The sequence below is a fragment of the Bubalus bubalis genome, chromosome 15, assembly GCF_019923935.1.
Source record: "Bubalus bubalis isolate 160015118507 breed Murrah chromosome 15, NDDB_SH_1, whole genome shotgun sequence".
Taxonomy (NCBI): Eukaryota; Metazoa; Chordata; class Mammalia; order Artiodactyla; family Bovidae; genus Bubalus; species Bubalus bubalis.
The window spans coordinates 35,311,357-35,332,724 of NC_059171.1; the positions used below are offsets into that span (position 1 = coordinate 35,311,357).

The following is a 21,368-nucleotide window of genomic DNA, read 5'->3' on the forward strand; positions in this document are numbered from 1 at the left end:
TATCAAATAAACGGACTTTTTAGCAGGAAACAACAACAAATGGGAAATTAGTATCACGTCACAGTAAAGCTTGGAATATCAAAAACTCAAATTTCAGGTTTCAGTTGCAAGTTGTTTATGACGAAACATGTCGAACTAGCCCCTCTGAGTCTGCCTTCTAGCTGTGAAAGGAAAGTAATACTACAAACTTCGTAGGCTCGTGACAAGGCAATAATCAGCAAGGAAATTAACACGAAATCAGAGTTCTATTAAGAATTTTAACCACTGGCTGAGACTGGGAAACGAACTGTGGGAAAGCCCACCTGTCTTCCACCCTGCGCACCGCCCCCTCTGTCTGGAGTTCACCCGGTGATTGGCTGCTCAACACGTCCGATCCGACCCGCCCGCGCGTCCAGTCCAATCCCAGCCGTCCTTGAACCGCAAGTTCCCAGGGACCTGCCGAGTAGGCGGGCCCTGTGACGTCTGACGGCGCGTCACGTCACCGTGGCGGAAGTCGTGGCCGCTGTTTTGAAATCAGACCGCTGGAGTCTCACAAGCTCCTGCTTACGCCGAGGCCTGAGGTCGAGCAGCGTCGGGGGACATCCCCGACACCTATCCTCCAGACCTGTTGACCTGACGCCGCTGCCACGCCATGTCCACCCCTCCGTTGGCGGCGTCGGGGATGGCGCCCGGGCCCTTCGCCGGGCCCCAGGCCCAGCAGGCGGCCCGAGAAGTCAACACTGCATCGCTCTGCCGAATCGGGCAGGAGACGGTCCAAGACATCGTGTACCGCACCATGGAGATCTTCCAGCTCCTGAGGAACATGCAGGTGGGAAGGAGGGCGGGCCCCTCTCCGGGGCGTGCTTGGAGAAAGCGAGGTGCTTCTGCGAGGGAAGGAGCAGCTTGTTTAATTGTTACCTGGGGTCCCTCGGCGTCGATGCGGCTGCCCTGGGCAATCCACGAGTATGGGGTCGCCCCCATTTACATTCATTAGTGTTCCCCGATAAAGTGTCTGTCCCCAAATGTGAAGGTGATGTTTTCCAGACCGGATCTCTGAAAAGGATGAAGCCGCATTTTCTAGATTCGACCAGGTTCTGTAGGCTCTAGGCGAACTCGTGTATCTTTCAAGGTAGAGGTGGGCCTCACTCCTCCACGCTCTTTGGGTTATTTTAATCTCTCTTTTTCCACAGAATACTTTGTGATGGTTCAAGGAGTTGAACTCAGATTCTGCTAACCATTTTTGCTAAACAGCTTTATTTTGGTATAACTGATTCCCAATACAATGCATTTATTCAAAGTTTTGACACATGTGTACTTGTGAAACCAACGTCCATCACCCCACAGTTCCCTCTGTGGAGAAGTGAGCACATTCTCGTGCCCCTTTTAAATTTACTTCTGGCTTTCCATCCACAGGCAGTCTCTCTTTTGATTTCTGGCATCATAGCTAGTTGGCATTTTCTAGAGCTTCGTACACATGAAATCATACACTATGATTGGGGGCGGGGACCGGATCTGGCTTCTTTCACTCAACAAATATCATCAGTAGGTCATTCCTTGTCATTGCTGAACAGTATTCTATTGTATGATTATATCACAATTAGTGTATCTGTTGATGGCCATTTGGTTTGTATCCACTTTGGAGCTATTATAAATAACACTTCTGAGTGTTCAGCTACAAATGTTTGTGTGAACATGTTTCATTTCTCTTGAGTAGGTAGATGCCTAGGCGTGGAATTGCTGGGTTATGAGGGAAATGATTGATTACTATTTTAAGAAACTTTTCCAAAAGTTTCCTCATCCTTGCCAGTAGTTGTTACTGTCTTTTTCCTTTTTTTTTTTTGGAATTGTATGTCTTTCTGTTTCATCAGTACTTTCTCCCAGTCTGTGGCATGTCTTTTTATTCTCTTCACATTGTCTTTTGAAGAACAGATATTTTAAACTTTAATGGAATCCAATTTATTGATTTGTCCTTTTACAGATTTTGGGTTTTGGTGCCATACCTAAGAAATCTTTGCCTAACCCAAAGATTTCTTATGTTTTCTTCTGAAGTTTTATAGTCTTAGGTTTTACATTTAGGTCTATGATCCACATGGAGTTACTTTTTTAAAATAATGATAGATATAGATCTGTCTTTTTTTTTTTTTGCGTTTGGATATCATGTCATTCCAGCACCATTTTACTATTTTACTAACCCATGTTTAAGGCTTATCTTATTACTGTGTGATGTGGATATCATTCTTGTTTTATGGATGAAGATTCTATGGCTCTGAGACGTGAAGTGACAGAGGTGATAGTCAGTGTAGGGTAAATTTGAAACCAGGTCCTCAGACTCTTAGAACTTTCAAACTCTTATTTCAGCTGGTGCACTAAAGATTGTTTTATTTCCTTTTTAAATACAATGGTTGGGGTGTTTTTCCTATTGATTCTAGAAGTAATACAACTGTACAGAAATATTTTAAGACTCTGTTAATAAGCCATTGTGAGATAAAAAGGGAATCCAAGAGGAGATATGAAATCTTTGGCAATTGTTTTAAAAGTTTATAGATTAAAATGTAAGATGATTAAAATACAGATTAAATGATCTCTCAGAATTTAGCAAATATTTATTTTTAAGCTGCTGTATTGGACTAGTAGAGCTAATAGCTAACATTTATCAAATACTTTCCTTAGGAACATTGTTGTTAAGAACAGTTCTAAGAAGTATTTTTATCTCTATTTTACAATTAAGGAAACTGGGACTTGAAGAATTTACTCAACATCATATATGACTGGTAGCTTTTTCTACTAACCTTTTTATTATACTAACTTGCTATCAACAGTTTGTATTATTAAGAGATCTAATACACATCCATGACTGACAGTGAAAGAACTGAACTTTTAAAAGATACTATCAATAACTAGATTACATGTGGACATATATTCAAAACCAATTTGTAAGGACTACAATAACTATTTCTTTGTGCTTGTGAATTCTGTGTTTTAACTCACTAAGACCCTTTGGGCCATATCATAGTTGGCTGTAAATTAAGCAACAGTGTGCTCCTTAATTTATAGAAATCAGGGAGGAGAAGTGGTACAAACAAGACTACATATAAACTATTTGTTAATACAGTTTTAATTTCAAATTTTTAAAATTATCTTCTATATTATTAATCCAGAAGGATCAGTTCAGATCAGTCGCTCAGTCGTGTCCGACTCTTTGCAACCCCATGAATCGCAGCATGCCAGGCCTCCCTGTCCATCACCAACTCCCGGAGTTCACTGAGACTCAGGTCCATCGAGTCAGTGATGCCATCCAGTCATCTCATCCTCTGTCATCCCCTTCTCCTCTTGCCCCCAATCCCTCCCAGCATCAGAGTCTTTTCCAATGAGTCAATTCTTCCCATGAGGTGGCCAAAGTACTGGAGTTTCAGCTTTAGCATCATTCCTTCCAAAGAAATCCCAGGGCTGATCTCCTTCAGAATGGACTGGTAGGATCTCCCGCAGTCCAAGGGACTCAAGAGTCTTCTCCAACACCACACTTCAAAAGCATCAATTCTTCGGCGCTCAGCCTTCTTCATAGTCCAACTCTCACATCCATACATGACCACAGGAAAAACCATAGCCTTGACTAGACGAACCTTTGTTGGCAAAGTAATGTCTCTGCTTTTCAATATGCTATCTAGGTTGGTCATAACTTTCCTTCCAAGGAGTAAGCGTCTTGTAATTTCATGGCTGCAATCACCATCTGCAGTGATTTTGGAGCCCAGAAAAATAAAGTCTGACACTGTTTCCACTGTTTCCCCATCTATTTCCCATGAAGTGATGGGACCGGATGCCATGATCTTCGTTTTCTGAATGTTGAGCTTTAAGCCAACTTTTTCACTCTCCTCTTTCACTTTCATCAAGAGGCTTTTTAGTTCCTCTTCACTTTCTGCCATAAGGGTGGTGTCATCTGCATATCTGAGGTGATTGATATTTCTCCCGGCAATCTTGATTCCAGTCTGTGTTTCTTGATGACGTGCCATAAATACCAACTTCTGAGATTATTTCTGAGCATTGGTTTTAGAGAAGTCCTTCTTTATTAGTTGTCCTTTAGCCTCTTGAGAATCTGATGAAAACTACAGACTCTCTTCTGAGACGAGTGCATATATAAAGAAACATTCTGAATAAAATTTCATGGGGCTAACAGATGTCTCCCCCAAATCACTAGAACCTAGGTTGATTCCTTGCATGAAAAAGTATTGCTTTGGTTCTATTTGTTGTGCTTTAAATCTTACTTTTTTTTTAAGTATAAAATATATTCTGAATTCAGACATGAAAAGGGACATTACAGTGAACATTCCTCCTCCTCTGCTACCTGTCTAACCTCTCTCCACAGTTCAGTTCAGTCACTCAGTCATGTCTGATTCTTTGCGACCCCATGGACTGCAGCACGCCAGGCTTCCTTGTCCATCACCAACTCCTGGAGCTTGCTCAAACTCATGTCCATTGAGTCGGTGATGCCATCCAGCCATCTCATCCTCTGTCATCCCCTTCTCCTCCTGCCCCCAATCCCTCCCAGCATCAGAGTCTTTTCCAGTGAGTCAACTCTTTGCATGAGGTGGCCAAAGTACTGGAGTTTCAGCTTCAACATCAGTCCTTCCAATGAACACCCAAGACTGATCTCCTTCAGAATGGACTGGTTGGATCTCCTTGTAGTCCAAGGGACTCAAAAGAGTCTTCTCCAACACCACAGTTCAAAAGCATCAATTCTTTGGCGCTCAGCTTTCTTCACAGTCCAACTCTCACATCCATACATGACCACTGGAAAAACCATAGCCTTGACTAGACTGACCTTTGTTGGCAAAGTAATATCTCTGCTTTTTAATATGCTGTCTAGGTTGGTCATAACTTTCCTTCCAAGGAGTAAGCGTCTTTTAATTTCATGGCTGCAGTCACCATCTACAGTGATTTTGGAGCCCCCCAAAATAAAGTCAGACACTGTTTGCACTGTTTCCCCATCTACTTCCCATGAAGTGATGGGACCAGATGCCATGATCTTAGTTTTCTGAATGTTGAGCTTTAAGCCAGCCTTGTGACTCTCCTCTTTAACTTTCATCAAGAGGCTCTTTAGCTCCTCTTCACTTTCTGCCATAAGGGTGGTGTCATCTGAATATCTGTGGTTATTAATATTTCTCCCGGCAGTCTTGATTCCAGCTTGTGCCTCTTCCAGCCCAGCACAAAACTCAGCAGTGGCCACAGGACTGGAAAAGGTCAGTTTTCATTCCAATTCCAAAGAAAGGCAATGCCAAAGAATGCTCAAACTACCACACAATTGCACTCATCTCACAAGCTAGTAAAATAATGCTCAAAATTCTCCAAGCCAGGCTTCAGCAATACGTGAACCATGAAGTTCCAGAGGTTCAAGCTGGTTTTAGAAAAGGCAGAGGAACCAGAGATCAAATTGCCAACATCTGCTAGATCATGGAAAATACAAGAGAGTTCCAGAAAAACATCTATTTCTGCTTTATTGACTATGCCAAAGGCTTTGACTGTGTGGATCACAATAAACTGTGGACAATTCTGAAAGAGATGGGAATATCAGACCACCTGACTTGCCTCTTGAGAAATATGTATGCAGGTCAGGAAGCAACAGTTAGAACTGGACATGGAACAACAGACTGGTCCCAAATAGGAAAAGGAGTACATCAAGGCTGTATATTGTCACCCTGCTTATTTAACTTATATGCAGAGTACATCATGAGTATCTTTAGTCTTTATTAAATACAAAATATAGGCAAAGTATATACTACCTACAATGTAGGCACAAAAAATGTAGTACCATAATAAAGGTATAGCCTGCTTCTGTATGTAAAGTGTAATTATTATATTTCTTATTGTCACCCAAACAAGAAAGCAGTGACCCTTTGAAAATTTTTTCTTATTTTTTAATGTTTTGAAACTTCATAAATTGAAAGATCGTGAGAAATCCCACATAGTATTGTGGAGGGTGAACTCTCAATGCTTTTGTCCTTTAAACTGTTTTCACTAATTCAGTCTTTGATACTTTAACCCTTTTCTTTGAGATTTCATCTTCAGAATGTTTTAATGCTTGAAAATTTCCAAAAATCCTAATATTATAAAAACTAATTTCAAAGAATTTTAAAAGATCCATCTCCTTAAATTGTAAATCATAACATTACAGGAAATTTAGAAATGAGATAAAAGAAGAAAATCAATTATTAAGCCTATCTTCCTGTTACATCTTTTATGAACTATTACACCTTTTAATTGGAGAAGGAAATGGCAACCCACTCCAGTACTCTTGCCTGGAGAATCCCATGGAGGGAGGAGCCTGGTAGGCTATACAGTCCATGGGGCCGCAAAGAGTCAGACACGACTGAGCGACTTCACTCACACCTTTTAATAACTATATATGTAAAATTACATATATGCCTTTGGTCTTTTTTTTCCCCCTCCGTGTTTATGGTTTTACCTACTTGGAACAATAGTGGCTCTTATTTTCTTTCTTCTCTGAACACTGTATAGGCTTTTTTTGATTCCTACCTCAGCTGTTTAGGAAAGAAAAAAAGGATGAACTGAGGTTTAGAAAAGACTGGATTGATCTTCTAGCTTTAGACATTATTTGGAGTTTTGATTTTAAGTCACTTTGTAATCCCTAAGTGTATGAATTAGTGATTTTAATGAAATTACCTTGTATACTAGAAACCATTGTACAAACTTTGTTAATTCTAGTTTTAGGATAATTTCACAGATCAAATTGTGGGAATAAAATATTGTAAAGATGTACACAGAGAGGAAGATTTTGTAAGTTTCAGCACTGCACAAAATATGCATTTAGTTGTAAGTAAGTAGTAGTTTTTCCATTTATCTGTGATTTTTGTCATTTCAGTATGTATTTTGGCTTCTTTTGGTAAAATTCCTGAATTAAAAATATATAAGCATCCAAGACAGAGTTATGATCATAGCAGTTATTTGCAATAATTTATTAATAATTTTCAAGTACAGATTGATTTGTTACTATATATCGCCTGCTATTGATTTCTTTTAAAGTAAAACTTTTGGTGACAGCTGTATGTTTTAATGCATGCCCAGAGCATCTTAATTATAATAGTTAAGGTATCTTGAGATTATTTTTGCAACAACAGCAGCATACTCTTCTTTTTCTTCTACTGAAAAGTCCTATCTTCTTTTTTTTCCTTTTCTTCTTCTTTTTCTTAAAATTGTATTTTGAGTTGTTTGAATTCAGCTCCTGGTTGAGTTCGGCACCTTGCTGCTTTTACATTATCTTAAGTGATATTAAAATTGTGTATTCTTTTTAGTTATAATACAAAGCTGTGGTATAAATATAGTCAAATGTTAGAGGCAGAAAGCATTTCAACTGATCAGAAAGGCTTATCACAAAGTCTTGTAGAACTGCTTGACAGTATGCTACGGAGCTAATTAATAAATGAGCATGTATTACTGTTAAATTCTTAAAGTTGCACTTGATTCATTGTGAGGAACAGCTTGCTTTTATGCATCGCTCAAAGATTGTTTCTGTTCGTTAGCTTTGCTTAAAGAAAATCTTGATTTTCATTACTTTATGTTTTTGGGTTTTTGTCCGAGAAGCTGCCAAATGGTGTCACTTACCATACTGGAACATACCAAGACCGGTTAGCAAAACTACAGGATCACCTTCGCCAACTTTCTATTCTCTTCAGGAAGCTGAGATTGGTCTATGATAAATGCAATGAAAACTGCGGAGGGATGGATCCCATTCCAGTAGAGGCAAGTTTTAGTGGTCGAGGGAGGGTGAATGTAAGAGTCTTAGGACATTTGTAATTTTTTCCCTTTTTTTATTTTCACAGTATTTTCAGATTTTGATCATACTGGTTTCACTTTTGACTAGAAAAGATGAAATTGTGAGATATATGTGTGTATGTATATATATATATAGAACTGTCTTTTCATGTTGATAATTTCTTGCAGACTTTAGCATCCAGGCTGATAGTGAATTTTTGTTGCTGGGGGAGATTATCGGAGATTATCTGTGGCACTTCTATTGTTGCTGTCAGTGTCTCATTTTAATTAAGTCAGTGCATGATGTCTTAGTAGACATTTTAATAGTATTGTAAAATACTTTTACAGTGGTTTTCATGTAAGTTCTTTATGGATAAAAGGTTATGACTATTTTCATCATTATTAAATTATCTTAGTAGAATCACTCTAGTTTTTAAATATATTTCTTTAAGTTTAATCTTGGATTGTAGGTATATGTTAGTTAATCAGGTATACGGTTATTTTTATAGGTGGTCCTTTCCTGTTGACAAGTGATAATCTCTGCCACCAGAGGTAGCTGGTGGCAGGGAGTGGGGTTAGATGTTCTCTCACTCTATATAAAGAACAGTTCCATGTCGTCAGTGCTTTCTTATTTGAGTGATCAGCATGTATGGGGTGAACAGACAAAGAGTAAACTGCAATACAGCCTGAAAAAAGTGGTCAGAGATGTGCAGGGTCAGAAATATGGTGGACTCTGACAGAGGCTGCAGAAAAGTCAAGGAAAATAAGGAATGAAAACTGTCCAGCAGATTTTGCTAGAGGAAAATTGTTGGTATATTTGGTCGGAGCTTTGGTGGAAAGATAGCAACAGAAGTCAGATCACAGTGAGCTGAAGATTAAACAGGAAGTAAGGAACTGAAGCCAAAAAGTGGATATCTATCTTTCAAGAAGCTTAGACTAAAAACAAAAGAAGAAAGCAGTAGGTGGTAGGAGGGATAGAGCTTGGGTTTTTTTTCGCCCCCCCTTCCAAACGGGAGAACTTGTTTAGATGAAAATGGAAGAAAACGGTCAGGTGAGGTCAGGGGAAATAAATAATGAAGTCGGGAGGGCAGAGGAATCAGTGTACAGGAATGAAGACTAAATGTATTTGAGATGAAGGACCACTGTCTGCATTTGGAGAGAGGAAAGGAAGAAAATAGTTATGGATGTAGGCAAATTTATATTTGTCCCAAGAATTCACAGAAGTTTGGCCAGATTGATTACTGGTTATACTAGTTACTTGCCTCTGTCCTGTTCCTGCATTGGTAATATAAGATGGAAGAGACAAGTCTCTGGTGACTGTACAAGGGGTTTCATCAAACAAATGTCATCACAAATCTATACATACTTAATTATAATTCTGTTGGAAGTTTCATTGCTATATAAACTTTTTCTCTTACAAAAAAACTTTCTCCCAAATATAAGACGTCTAGAAATCTACATAGACACTTCAATAGCAAGTAAATCACAATTATATAATATATGTCCATGAAGTTCCTTTCTTTCTAGTATAGATCAAGGAAGCCTATTCTAGCTGAATGGACATAAAGTACTTAAGGGTAGGACTTGTATCTTATTTGGCATTATTTTTGCAGTGTCTGCTCACCCAGCATCTGCCAATTAAATATTTGCTGATTGACTGAGTAGGATATTACTTAATTACATGTGACAACTAATTTAGCTAAAAGGACTGTTTTGCAAAAGAAACCCCAAAAGCAAATGTACAGAACTCATTGAAATGATATATACTTATAATGCTTTTATTTTAGGCCATCACTTGAATTAAAATGTATTTTTGTACTATTAAGATAAAAGTATAAAAATTGATCTTAATTGGATGTATTATCTATGCCAGTATAATTGGGAATTGTGTGTCATATCTTTGACTTTTAACTTGTGTCTGTCACTTTCAGCAACTTATTCCATATGTGGAAGAAGATGGCTCAAAAGATGACCGGGCTGGCCCACCTCGTTTTGCTAGTGAAGAGAGGCGAGAAATTGCTGAAGTCAATAAAGTGAGTTGCTAGTCTGTATGTCTTACATTTCTGAATTATTGATACAAATTAAAAGGGAGTCTATGTAACTCAAAAACATAATTTGAATTATAGAATTACCTGAAGTTGTTTCTGTGGCAAATCTAACCTAAAGTACAACCCCAAACTCAGAGGTAAACAGAAATGCCATCTGGTCAGTCAGAAGATCACAGAATTCAAGCAGTAACGCTCTTAGAAAGGCCTCATAGGCGCTCTGTCACAGCCCATTTACATTTTCTTCTCTAGGCAGAATTGTAGCTCTCTAGGTTACAGCATGTTTGGAGCAGCAAATGATAATACTTTACAAGTAGGAGATGTGAATGTCTCAACAGCTGAATAAGAAATTGAGAGTTATCAAAGCACTACCCCATCCCACCCTTCACCCCACAAAAGTTCCTAACTTGAATTTATTGCTGCGTACTTTCAGAAGTTGAGAAGATAATGTTCAGATAGTTCTCTTGAAACATAGGGAAATAAGCGATGTTGTCAGTCCATTCTGGGATAGAAGCATGGCTAACAAATAGCACACAAAATAAAACTACCAGTCTTGGTGCTTTACTTACAAATAAGTGCCCCCACCTCCTGCCTCACTCCTGAAATTCTTAATGCTAGTTAGTAGAATTCATCAGGACATTAATTAATCTACCACAGCCAAAGAGGGTTTTCTGAGGTAGAAGAGGATGACTTAGTTTACTTATATAAGGTCTGTAGGCTAAATTGAAAAAAACTTTTTTTTTCCTCAGATCTAGAAGACATTTGATAGACTTCAAATGTTGCTGACTCAAAGAATGCTTAAAATTATTAATGTGATAGTCTTTAAAAAAAAAACTTTTTATTTCAGATATGCAGCCAACATTTTTCATAGAAATGAAATACAGAACTAGTCATATTGCTGCTGCTGGTGCTGCTAAGTTGCTTCAGTTACGTCCGACTTTGTGTGACCCCATAGATGGCAGCCCACCAGGCTCCTCCATCCCTGGGATTCTCTAGGCAAGAACACTGAAGTGGGTTGCCATTTCCTTCTCCAATGCATGAAAGTGAAAAGTGAAAGTGAAGTCGCTCAGTTGTGTCTGGGTCTTAGCCACCCCATGGACTGCAGCCCACCAGGCTCCCCCATCCATGGGACTCTCCAGGCAAGAATACTGGAGTGGGTTGCCATTTCCTTCTCCAATGCATGCATGCATGCATGCTGAGTTGCTTTAGCCATGTCCGACTCTGTGTGACCCCATGGACAGCAGCCCACCAGGCTCCTCTGTCCACGGGATTCTCCAGGCAAGAATACTGGAGTGGGTTGCCATTTCCTTCTCCAGTCATACTAAAAACAGGCAGAAAATAAGATGCCTTATACTACTGTGTTTGATGCTATTTTAGAAATTATAGCCAGTGAAACAAACTTTATGAAACAGAAGTTATAGTATTATATAAAAATTTGTTAAGTTTATTAAGGTAGTACATAACATTATAGCTTAAGCTTCTGAAGCTCAAAGCAGCTCACTGATTCACAAGTACAGGCAATAAGTATTTGATAAAAGAGCTTAAAGATTTATACCATTTTCCTATAATGTCATAAACCAGTTAGATTATAAAATCCTATTCACAATTGCAACAACAAATATTAAGTAGTTAGGATTTCCATAATATATGAGACTAAACACATATAAAAGGATTGTTTTTTGGCAAAACTTTTTATGTTATATTGGAGTATAGCTGATTAACAATGTTATGATAGTTTCAGGTAAACAGCAAAGGGACTCAGCCATACTTACACATGTATCCATTCTCCCCCAAACTGCCCTCCTATTCCGGCTGCCACATACCATTGAGCAGAATTCCATGTGCTGTACAGTAGGTCCTTTTTGTTATCCATTTTAAATATAGAAGTGTATACATGTCCAACCCAAACTCCCTAACTATCCCTTCCCAAGAAAAATCCCAAATAAAGAACCTAACCTTACACCTAAAACAACTAGAGAAAGATCAGATAAAACCTAAAGTTAGTAGAAGGAAAGAAATCATAAAGATCAGAGCTGAAATAAATGAAATAGAGACAAAACAGTTGCAAAGATGAATGAAACTAAAAGCTGGTACTTTGAAAAGATAAACAGAATTCATAAACCCTTTGCCAGACTCATAAAGAAATTTTGAACAGCTAAAAAAACACATGACATTCTTACATGGGCCATAACTACTCTAAAAATGCCAGTCTTGGCATTATTTGGCAAAATAATGCCAAGACAATTGTTTCATAGTTTTTATTTCATAGTTTTTTATTTCATAAATTATTTCATAGTTTTTTATTTATTTTTTAATTTAAGGATAATTGCTTTACAGAATAGTGTTAGTAACACTCCAAGTACAAATGTGAATTCTCTTGAAATTGCACAAAATAGTAAGATTTTAGTGCAATACTAATCAAAAAACAAATAAAAAATTGGAACTTTTTTCCTTGAGAGCATACTCAAATACATATAATAAAAAAAAAAATTCCAGTAAGAGTAATAAATGAACAGACTCTTTGCTTCAAAAATTAAAATGTTAGATGAAGCATATTATAAAACAATAATTAAGTGTGAAATACTGGCATAAGAAGAACAGACAGATTCAGTTCAGTTCAGTTGCTCAGTTGTGTCTGACTTTCTGTGACCCTGTGGACTTCAGCATGCCAGGCCTCCCTGTCCATCACTCAAACTCATATCCATTGAGTCGGTGATGCCATCCAACCATCTCATCCTCTGTCATCCCCTTCTCCTCCCACCTTCAGTCTTTTCCAGCATCAGGGTCTTTTCCAATGATTCAGTTCTTCATATCAGGTAGCCAAAGTATTGGGAGTTTCAGCTTCAACATCAGTCTTTCCAATGAATATTCAGGGCTGATTTCCTTTAGAATGGACTGGTTGGATCTCCTTGGAGTCCAAGGGACTCTCAAGAGTCTTCTCCAACACCACAGTTCAAAAGCATCGATTCATCAGCGCTCAGCTTCCTTTATAGTCCAACTCTCACATCCATTAGAATGAAAACTGACATTTTCCAGTCCTGTGGCCACTGCTGAGTTTTCCAAATTTGCTGGCATATTGAGTGCAGCACTTTCACAGCATCATCTTTTAGGATTTGAAATAGCTCAACTAGAATTCCATCACCTCCACTACCTCTGTTCGTAGTGATGCTTCCTAAGGCCCACTTGACTTCTCATTCCAGGATGTCTGGTGAGTGATCACACCATCATGGTTATCTAGGTCGTGAAGATCTCTTTTGTATGGTTCTTCTGTGTATTCTTGCAATGTCTTCGTAATATCTTCTGCTTCTGTTAGGTCCATACCATTTATACCCTTTATTGAGCGCATCTCTGTATGAAATGTTCCCTTGCTATCTCTAAATTTCTTGAAGGGATCACTAGTCTTTCCCATTCTGTTGTTTTTCCCTATTTCTTTGGATTGATCGCTGAGGAAGGCTTTCTTATCTCTCTTTGGTATTCTTTGGAACTCTGTATTCAAATGGGTATATCTTTCCTTTTCTCCTTTGCTTTTCGCTTCTCTTCTTTTCACAGCTATTTGTAAGGCCTCCTCAGACAGCCACTTTGCTTTTTTGCATTTCTTTTTCTTGGGGATGGTCTTGATCCCTGTCTCCTATACAGTGTCACGAACGTCCATCCATAGTTCAGAAAGAATGAAGAGACGGAGCCAAAGCAAAAACACCATCCAGTTGTAGATGTGAATGGTGATAGAAGCAAAGTCCAATGCTGTAAAGAGCAATATTGCATAGGAACCTGGAATGTTAGGTCCATGAATCAAGGCAAAATGGAAGTGGTCAAACAGGAGATGGTAAGAGTGAACATTGACATTTTAGGAATCAGCAAACTAAAATGGACAGGAATGGGTGAATTTAACTCAGATGACCATTATATTTACTACTGTGGGCAAGAATCCCTTAGAAGAAATGGAGTAGCCATCATAGTCAACAAGAGTCCGAAATGCAATACTTGGATGCAGTCTCAAAAACGACAGAATGATCTCTGTTCATTTCCAAGGCAAACCATTCGATATCACAGTAATCCAAGTCTATGCCCTGACCAGTAATGCTGAAGAAGCTGAAGTTGAACTGTTCTATGAAGACCTACAAGACTTCTTGAACTAACACCCAAAAAAGATGTCCTTTTCATTATAGGGGACTGGAATGTAAAAGTGGGAAGTCAAGAAATACTTGGAGTAACAGGCAAATTTGGCCTTGGAGTACAGAACAAAGCAGGGCAAAGGCTAACAGAGTTTTGCCAAGAGAACGCACTGGTCATAGCAAACACCCTCTTCCAACAACACAAGAGAAGACTCTACATGTGGACATCACCAGATAGTCAATACTGAAATCAGATTTATTACATTCTTTGCAGCCAAAGGTGTAGAAGCTCTATACAGTCAGCAAAAACAAGACCGGGAGCTGACTGTGGCTCAGATCTTGAACTCCTTATTGCCAAATTCAGACTTAAATTGAAGAAAGTAGGGAAAACCACTAGACATTCAGGTATGACCTAAATCAAATCCCTTATGATTATACAGATAGATTAGTGAAATAATATTCAGAAAAACTGTCTATTATATTAATATATGAGAATTTAATATGACATAAGAAGGATTATGTGGAAAATTAGTCTTTAAAAATAGACACTTTGGGGAAAATTTAGCTAGTTTTTACATTACACAACGTGTCAAAATGAATTTCAGAGTTGAAAATAAGACTTGTTAAACAAAATATTAGAAAACTAAAAGAAAAATATATATCAAAACTCAGAAAAAAAAGATTTTTCTAAAATACCCAGAGGGATGGTATGGGGAGGGAGGACGGAGGAGGGTTCTGGATGGGGAACACATGTATATCTGTGGCAGATTCATTTTGGTATATGGCAAAACCAATACAATATTGTAAAGTTAAATAAAATAAAATAACATTTAAGAAAATTTTATGAGGTGAACTATACACTAAGAATATTTTCAGCAAATTTGACAGTAATAAGCATAAAGAATTTACAGTAGGGATTAGGAGGGGAAACTTTTAAGTTAGATCTTGAAGAGTAAGTGGTGTTTGGTAGTCCAGAGAGATGAGACATCCATATATTAAGAAGTGTTATATGTTTCTGTTGATAATCTTATATATTAATTCACAATGGATGTGTTCTATTATTTTTCTCTGTAGTAAGGATGTTAGTTATAAAATGAAATGTATAGGTAAATGAAACACCATTGTGATGATAACTTTGATTTCAGAATGCTACATGTGACTTAAATATAGTTTGTTCTCTAACCAAAAGATATTACGATATTTTGGTGGGGCAGGGGAGAGAAGAGCTTCAGAATGAGATCATTTCTCTAAAGATAAGTTTCATTTCACTTCCTATTTCTCTAAGTTTCTCCCTTTTTCTAATATGGTTTTGAAATAGCCTATTCTATGGAGGAGTCTGGTGGGCTACAGTCCATGGGGCCGCAAAGAGTCGGACATGACTGAGCGACTTCACTTTCACTCTTTTCAAATAATTAGAATATAGTAATTCCTTGACAGTGTATAATCAAAACACTCTTACTAGCTAAAATTTTGTGAATTTTAAGATAAGGATATAATTGATACAAAGCATTTGATATGTAAAAGTATTTCTCCACATGAGGATGTAGGTCTCTTTATGGTCTCTGTCTAGGACCCACCTACCTCTTTCCTTCCCCCAGTTCTTTCAGTGTGGTTATGTCATAATTGGGATTCAGTAAATATTTTGTGTTCCTATTATTATGGCACATAGATACTGATTATTGCTAAACCACATAGGAAACCAGAGTTATGTTTCCTTGAAAACTTTTTTTTGTTTTCCTAGAGTTAATAGTTCTGTAATTTTGAAAAATTTTGATTAGTTCTTTATGCATCTGTGGGAGCAGCTCAGTACTATTTTCCAACTTTCCAGCAGCAAATTATCAGATGACTTATAGGTTTGTTCCCCCAATTCCACCCTGCCCCCAGAGTCCTCCGTCTTGCTGGGACCATCTTGTTAGGTCTGAATTGAATGCTCACTAAGCCTGGTATTCAACTACTGTCCTGGGGCCTTTCCTTCACCTCTTCAGTTAATTTTACTATCTCCTCAGTCTTCCATCTTCCTCTTTCTTGGTTTATTTCCTCCCTTGTTTGTAAGGTTCATACATCAGTGGCTTCTTCAGAAGAAATGCAGGGACTTAAGTTTTTAGTCTTTGTGTATCTGTCCAGATGATTGTTTGGTTGGATATAAAATTATATGTTGTAAATTAATTTCCCTCAGGAATTAGAAGGTGTTCTTCCATAATCTTCTCATATGGCATTTGGTAGATTTTAAAGAGCCTAGTTATAAATATTTTTTAGGCTTTGTGAGACATGGTGGTCCTTCAGATCAGATCAGATCAGTCGCTCAGTCGTGTCCGACTCTTTGCGACCCCATGAATCACAGCACGCCAGGTCTCCCTGTCCATCACCAACTCCCGGAGTTCACTCAGACTCACGTCCATCGAGTCAGTGATGCCATCCAGCCATCTCATCCTCTGTCATCCCCTTCTCCTGCCCCCAATCCCTTCCAGCATCAGAGTCTTTTCCAATAAGTCAACTCTTCGCATGAGGTGGCCAAAGTACTGGAGTTTCAGCTTTAGCATCATTCCTTCCAAAGAACAAAAACCATCCTTAGTTCACAGGCCTTACAAAAACAGGTCACATGCCATAGTTTGTCAACCCCTGTCTATTATGTTTTGTTGTCTTTGTAGATGGAGGATCAAAGATCTGTGGAGCATCGGATGCTTAAACATGAGCCATTTCTATTTGGGAGTGAGGCACTAAGACACTAATCATAGGCTTTGTGAATTGGCTTTCATCATAGCAAGATTGGAAACAAGCTGGCTTTCTTCTTTGGAGGACCCCCAAGGATCATTTACTGAGATTTTTTTCTTTAGGGCTGTTCAGAATCGTCCAGTGTCCTATATAGAGGGATAGTCTCTTGTCTTCTTGCCTTCTGCTGTGCTGGTGGCACTGAATCCCTGAATCCCCAGCTATTTGATTCATAAGAAACAAACCTGGTTCCCTGAAAGGGGGAGTGGGTACGGAACTTTGGAGAGGGGACTCAGTCCCGTGTTGGTGAGAAGTAGGAATGAGCAGCCTAGGCTCTCGCTTGTTTCTGTAGCTCTTCCCCTCCAGCTTCCGTCCCTAGGCCTCACAGCAGACTTTGCTGTGCCACTTGCCTCAGGATCAGCCATTCTCAGGGGCATCCTTCTGGGTGGTACAGTGGTTTCCTCCCATGTCATTTACCATTCCTCTCATTTACTATTCCCCTTCTATGCCCTACCTTAAAATGTGCCACCTGGCATCTACTATTGTCTCCTTTCTGATCATTTTTCTCCATGTGAATTTATAGCCTTTTCATTCCTCTCCTGCCATTTTATTAGGGTTTGAGAAAAAAAAACACGTGTAAAATTTAGTCCACTGTATTTATCTGCGGTAAGTTTATTTCAATACACAAAACAGTATTTCTGAAGGTTTATCTATTTTTGGAATAAAAGCCCATATTTTAAATTCTGTTCCCATTTCTACTTCAGGCATTTCAGAACACTTTGATTTTGATTAAACCATTTGAATCTGTTGAATTTGCTGTTGTATGTGTTTCTGGCTTTGGGGTAAAACTTGTTTCATTTAACATGGTATTGAACTGAAGATTATTACAAAAAGGAAAGAATCCATTAAATGTTTTAAATTAAACAGATTTAAAGCTTAGCCCTATATTTCCATTGGAAAAAAATTTAAAGAGAATTTAGAGAGAAAGTATCTTCTCTTGAGTGGCAGGAGAAGTATTTATTTGATTGGCCTCATGGCTCTCTCTTACTTCCTGGAAACTGTTAGTCTAATTTGAGGAAAGACTGAAGAACTAAGTAATAAACAGACCAAAAAAAAAAAAAAAAAAGGGAGAGGCTTACTTCACTCTGAATGATACTCTCTAAGTCCATCCTAAAAAGTTTAAAGTTTGAAAATATATATATATATAAATTTTTTTTTTTAAAGGGGAGAGGCCTAAGTTTTGGTTAACTCAAATTGAAATTCCCCTTAAAAAAGCAAAAGAGAATAAAGTTAACAGCTAAAAACCAAAGTGGATTTTTTGACCCAAAGAGGTTTTTAACTCATTCCTTAAATAAAGCATCATAAATGTGAATTAAACATAATACATATCCTATTAACCAACTTATCTTATGTATAATTAGTGCTACTAATTATTTTTTCCTTTCCTCTACTTATTCAAATTTTGTACCTCCCTTCTGGAATATGATTAAAATACAGTTGAATAATTATAAAATACTGAGTAAACTCATGATCATTGATATATTTTTCTGCCTTAATGGCACACATACCTGAGTGTTTTTGTGAAAAATGTTTATTTGAAATAACCACCTTCAGATGGTAAAATGTTGGTCTAATCTAATTACTGGCTTCCCTGGTGGCTTAGTGGTAAAGAATCTGCCTACCAATGTAGGAGATGTGGGTTCAGTCCCTGGGTTGAGAAGATCCCCTGGAGAAGGAAATGGCAACCCACTCTAGTATTCTTGCCTAGGGAATCCCATGGACAGGCTGTAGTCCATGGGGTCACAAAAGAGTCAGACAAGACTGAGTGACTAAACAACAATTTAATTACATAATTACACAGATGCTATTAAAAGTCAAAATTAATTGGTTTGATTTTTCAACCACAGTTGCGCCTTGACCAACACAGGTTTGGATAGTGCAGGTCCGCTTACATGCAGATTTTTTTCAATAAAATACTACAGTACTGCACAATCTGCAGCTGACTGAATCTGCAGATGCAGAACCATGGATACAGAGGACAGACTGCTTTGATCAATTGTCATAGCCTTTGGGTGAATATTAAATTACATAGTATTACTTAGCATAAACTTTTTAAGTACTCTACTTACACATTCACCTGTTAATGTAACAAGTCAGGCACAGCTGATGGATTTTGATAATAGCAGCTGTCAACCTCTGTTAAAATCAATCAGTGGCAAGACTGTATATATTAAATCCTGTATCATGTCATGAAAATGTATTTACAGTTTAACCACTAATAAGCATAGCTGTCAGCTTTGGTGTTGATATTTTCATGACGTGTTTTGGCCCCAGGTATTTTTTAGTTGTATGCTAATTTTTTTTAATTTAAAACTTAGTGGTCTCTTTAAAATTTTTACTGTTCCCCAAAGTTGAGTATTACCTTGAAAATATCCTACCGTTTTTTAGTTATCTTTATTTTTTGAGTTAATGAAGCTAAAGTTTTTAATATCAGAATTTATATTTCCAAGTGAGTATTCTTGAAAGTAGCATTTATTCCATTGATGAAACCATTGTGGGAGCCATCTGTAACCTCTGTTTTGATACTAATTTGAAAGTCTCTTTTTAATCATTCATTAATATAATTTTATTACTTCCAGTTACTTCTTAATGAATACTGAAAATGTGATCACTAAGCTTCTTTCACCAAACTTGGCCTTTCAAGAAGTTGAATACCAATAGGAATTTCTTTCTCCTCCCTTTTGGCTTCTTTCCTCCTGGTCCCTGACTCTAGATAGAATATGAACAATTTATTTAATCTCAGTTTGCTCTTTAATAAATCAAAATTAAGATTTCTAGGTCTCCTTATAATGAACATGTATGACTTAATCTAGAGGTATTTTAATGTAGTGTCTTTAAAATTATCTAACTAACTATATTACTTTCAAACATAGTATTTCCAAGAGGTCACTTAACAGTAATGATTATTATAATAACTAGTGAACACTTTGAAATTCTCTGTTTTGATCTTGTTTTATCTACACAGACATTTACTACATACGATTTGAAGAAAAGATGCTTAATAAGAAGTTTATAAACTGTGGCCTGTTAGAGAGCCAGATCTGGAGAATTCCATGTGCATTCAGGGCATCCAGCAAATCTCAGTCATGAAGAAGATTCTATCGGGGCTGTGGCATCCTGTCTTCAGTTTTCAGAATTAGAAGTAGATTGCACTTCATGCTTAGAGAAATTAGTGACTTCTGCCACATGTTTGAAGGATCAATTGCATTTTTATTATACTTTATATTCTCTATTGACAGTTTATGTTCTGTGCCTACCAGTAACATTTGTTCAATGCTTACGTCTACCCACTCCAGTATTCTTTCGTGGAGAATCACATGGACAGAGGAGCCTGGCGGGCTGTTGTCTGTGGGGTCTCAAAGAGTCCGACACAGCTAAGCAACTAACACTTTGACTTTTCATTCACTTTCACTTACTTGTATGCCAGGCGCACTGCTAACACTTGATGTGAATCAGGTCTTTTACTCTTTATAACAACCCTTATGAAATAGGTTCAGTTATTATCCCCATTTTTGTGTTGTGGAAGCTGACGCACAGAGAGATTAAGTGATATTTACCTAGTGAAGGAGCTGAGGGTTAACCCAGAGAACCCAGGCTTTAGGGCTTGTGTTCTTAACCATTAAGCTACACTGCCTTGTGGAAACCTATATGCTTAGGTCTTATAATTGAATATTTAGCTTATTTTCTTTGGTGGTTCGAGTGGAGGAGGAAAAGGAGGTAGGGGGCTGGAGCCATAGGCTCTGTAGGCCGAATTAGAATTTATTATGCCTTTCAGTGGATGTTTGCGGCCAGAAAAGTATTGAGACCTTCTGCCTTAAGGAAGTGCATGCTTAGTCCCTCAGTCATGTCCGACTCTTTGGGACCCCATGGACTGTAGCCCACCAGGCTCCTCTGTCCATGGAATTTTCCAGGCAAGAATACTGGAGTGGGTGCCATTTCCTATTCCTACTCTGCCTTAAGGAAGTGTTTAGCTTAATTTCTGTCTGGTTCATTAGAGTTCTGACTTAATGCCATTTTAATCTTATATCTTCATGGTCTGTATGTACTTCATGAAACATTTTTTGATAAATTCTTTTGTTTCTGCAGAAACTCAAACAGAAGAATCAACAGCTGAAGCAAATTATGGATCAATTACGAAATCTCATCTGGGATATAAATGCCATGTTAGCAATGAGGAACTAAACTGATATTTAAATTTCCGGCTTTACACATGTTACACCGTTTTTTTTCCCCTCAAGTATTTTTTCCCTTTGAAGAAGATTATTTATTGGCTTTCAGTCTAGTCACTAGAATTAAAGTTTCTATTTTTTACACTGTGGTTTTACATTAAAGTATTCACTGATGGTTTTTTAAAAAGCTATTGATTCTGTGAAAGGCTGTTGTAATACATTTTGATGAGATTTGTTTTTGGTTACTCTTCATGAATTGAATAATTGTTTTTTAAAAGCAAAAATAATTAACTTTTGTAAATAAATTTCTGAATTTGATCACTGATTGTTTTGTTCATTTCATTACCTGTTTAGGAGAAAATTAAAGGTTTAAACATTCTTGCAGATGAAAATATCGAGTTCAGTCCATCTGTGGTACAAATTAAACATAAAAGTTACCATTTGAGCTCAATTTAAAAATTTTAGTTTGAGTCCCAGTAAAGTCCCATGGACTGCAAGGAGATCCAACCAATCAATCCTAAAGGAAATCA

General features: G+C 37.7%; 1 protein-coding gene across 3 annotated transcripts; it reads left to right on the plus strand.

Moving 5' to 3' along the window:
* The first annotated feature begins 456 nt into the window (after positions 1-456).
* MED30 (mediator complex subunit 30) lies at positions 457-21,156 on the plus strand. Of its 3 annotated transcripts, none has more exons than XM_025265192.3 (4): positions 457-808; positions 7,573-7,731; positions 9,675-9,776; positions 16,549-20,801. In XM_025265192.3, exons 1-4 carry the CDS (start codon positions 632-634, stop codon positions 16,627-16,629), a joined length of 519 nt encoding a protein of 172 aa, XP_025120977.1. In that variant the 5' UTR covers positions 457-631; the 3' UTR covers positions 16,630-20,801. The 3 variants fall into 3 exon arrangements, with proteins under 3 accessions (XP_025120977.1, XP_025120978.1, XP_006047575.1); XM_025265193.2 differs by lacking the exon at positions 16,549-20,801 and adding an exon at positions 11,524-11,669; XM_006047513.3 differs by having other exon boundaries at positions 460-808; positions 20,756-21,156.
* The last annotated feature ends 212 nt before the right edge of the window (positions 21,157-21,368 follow it).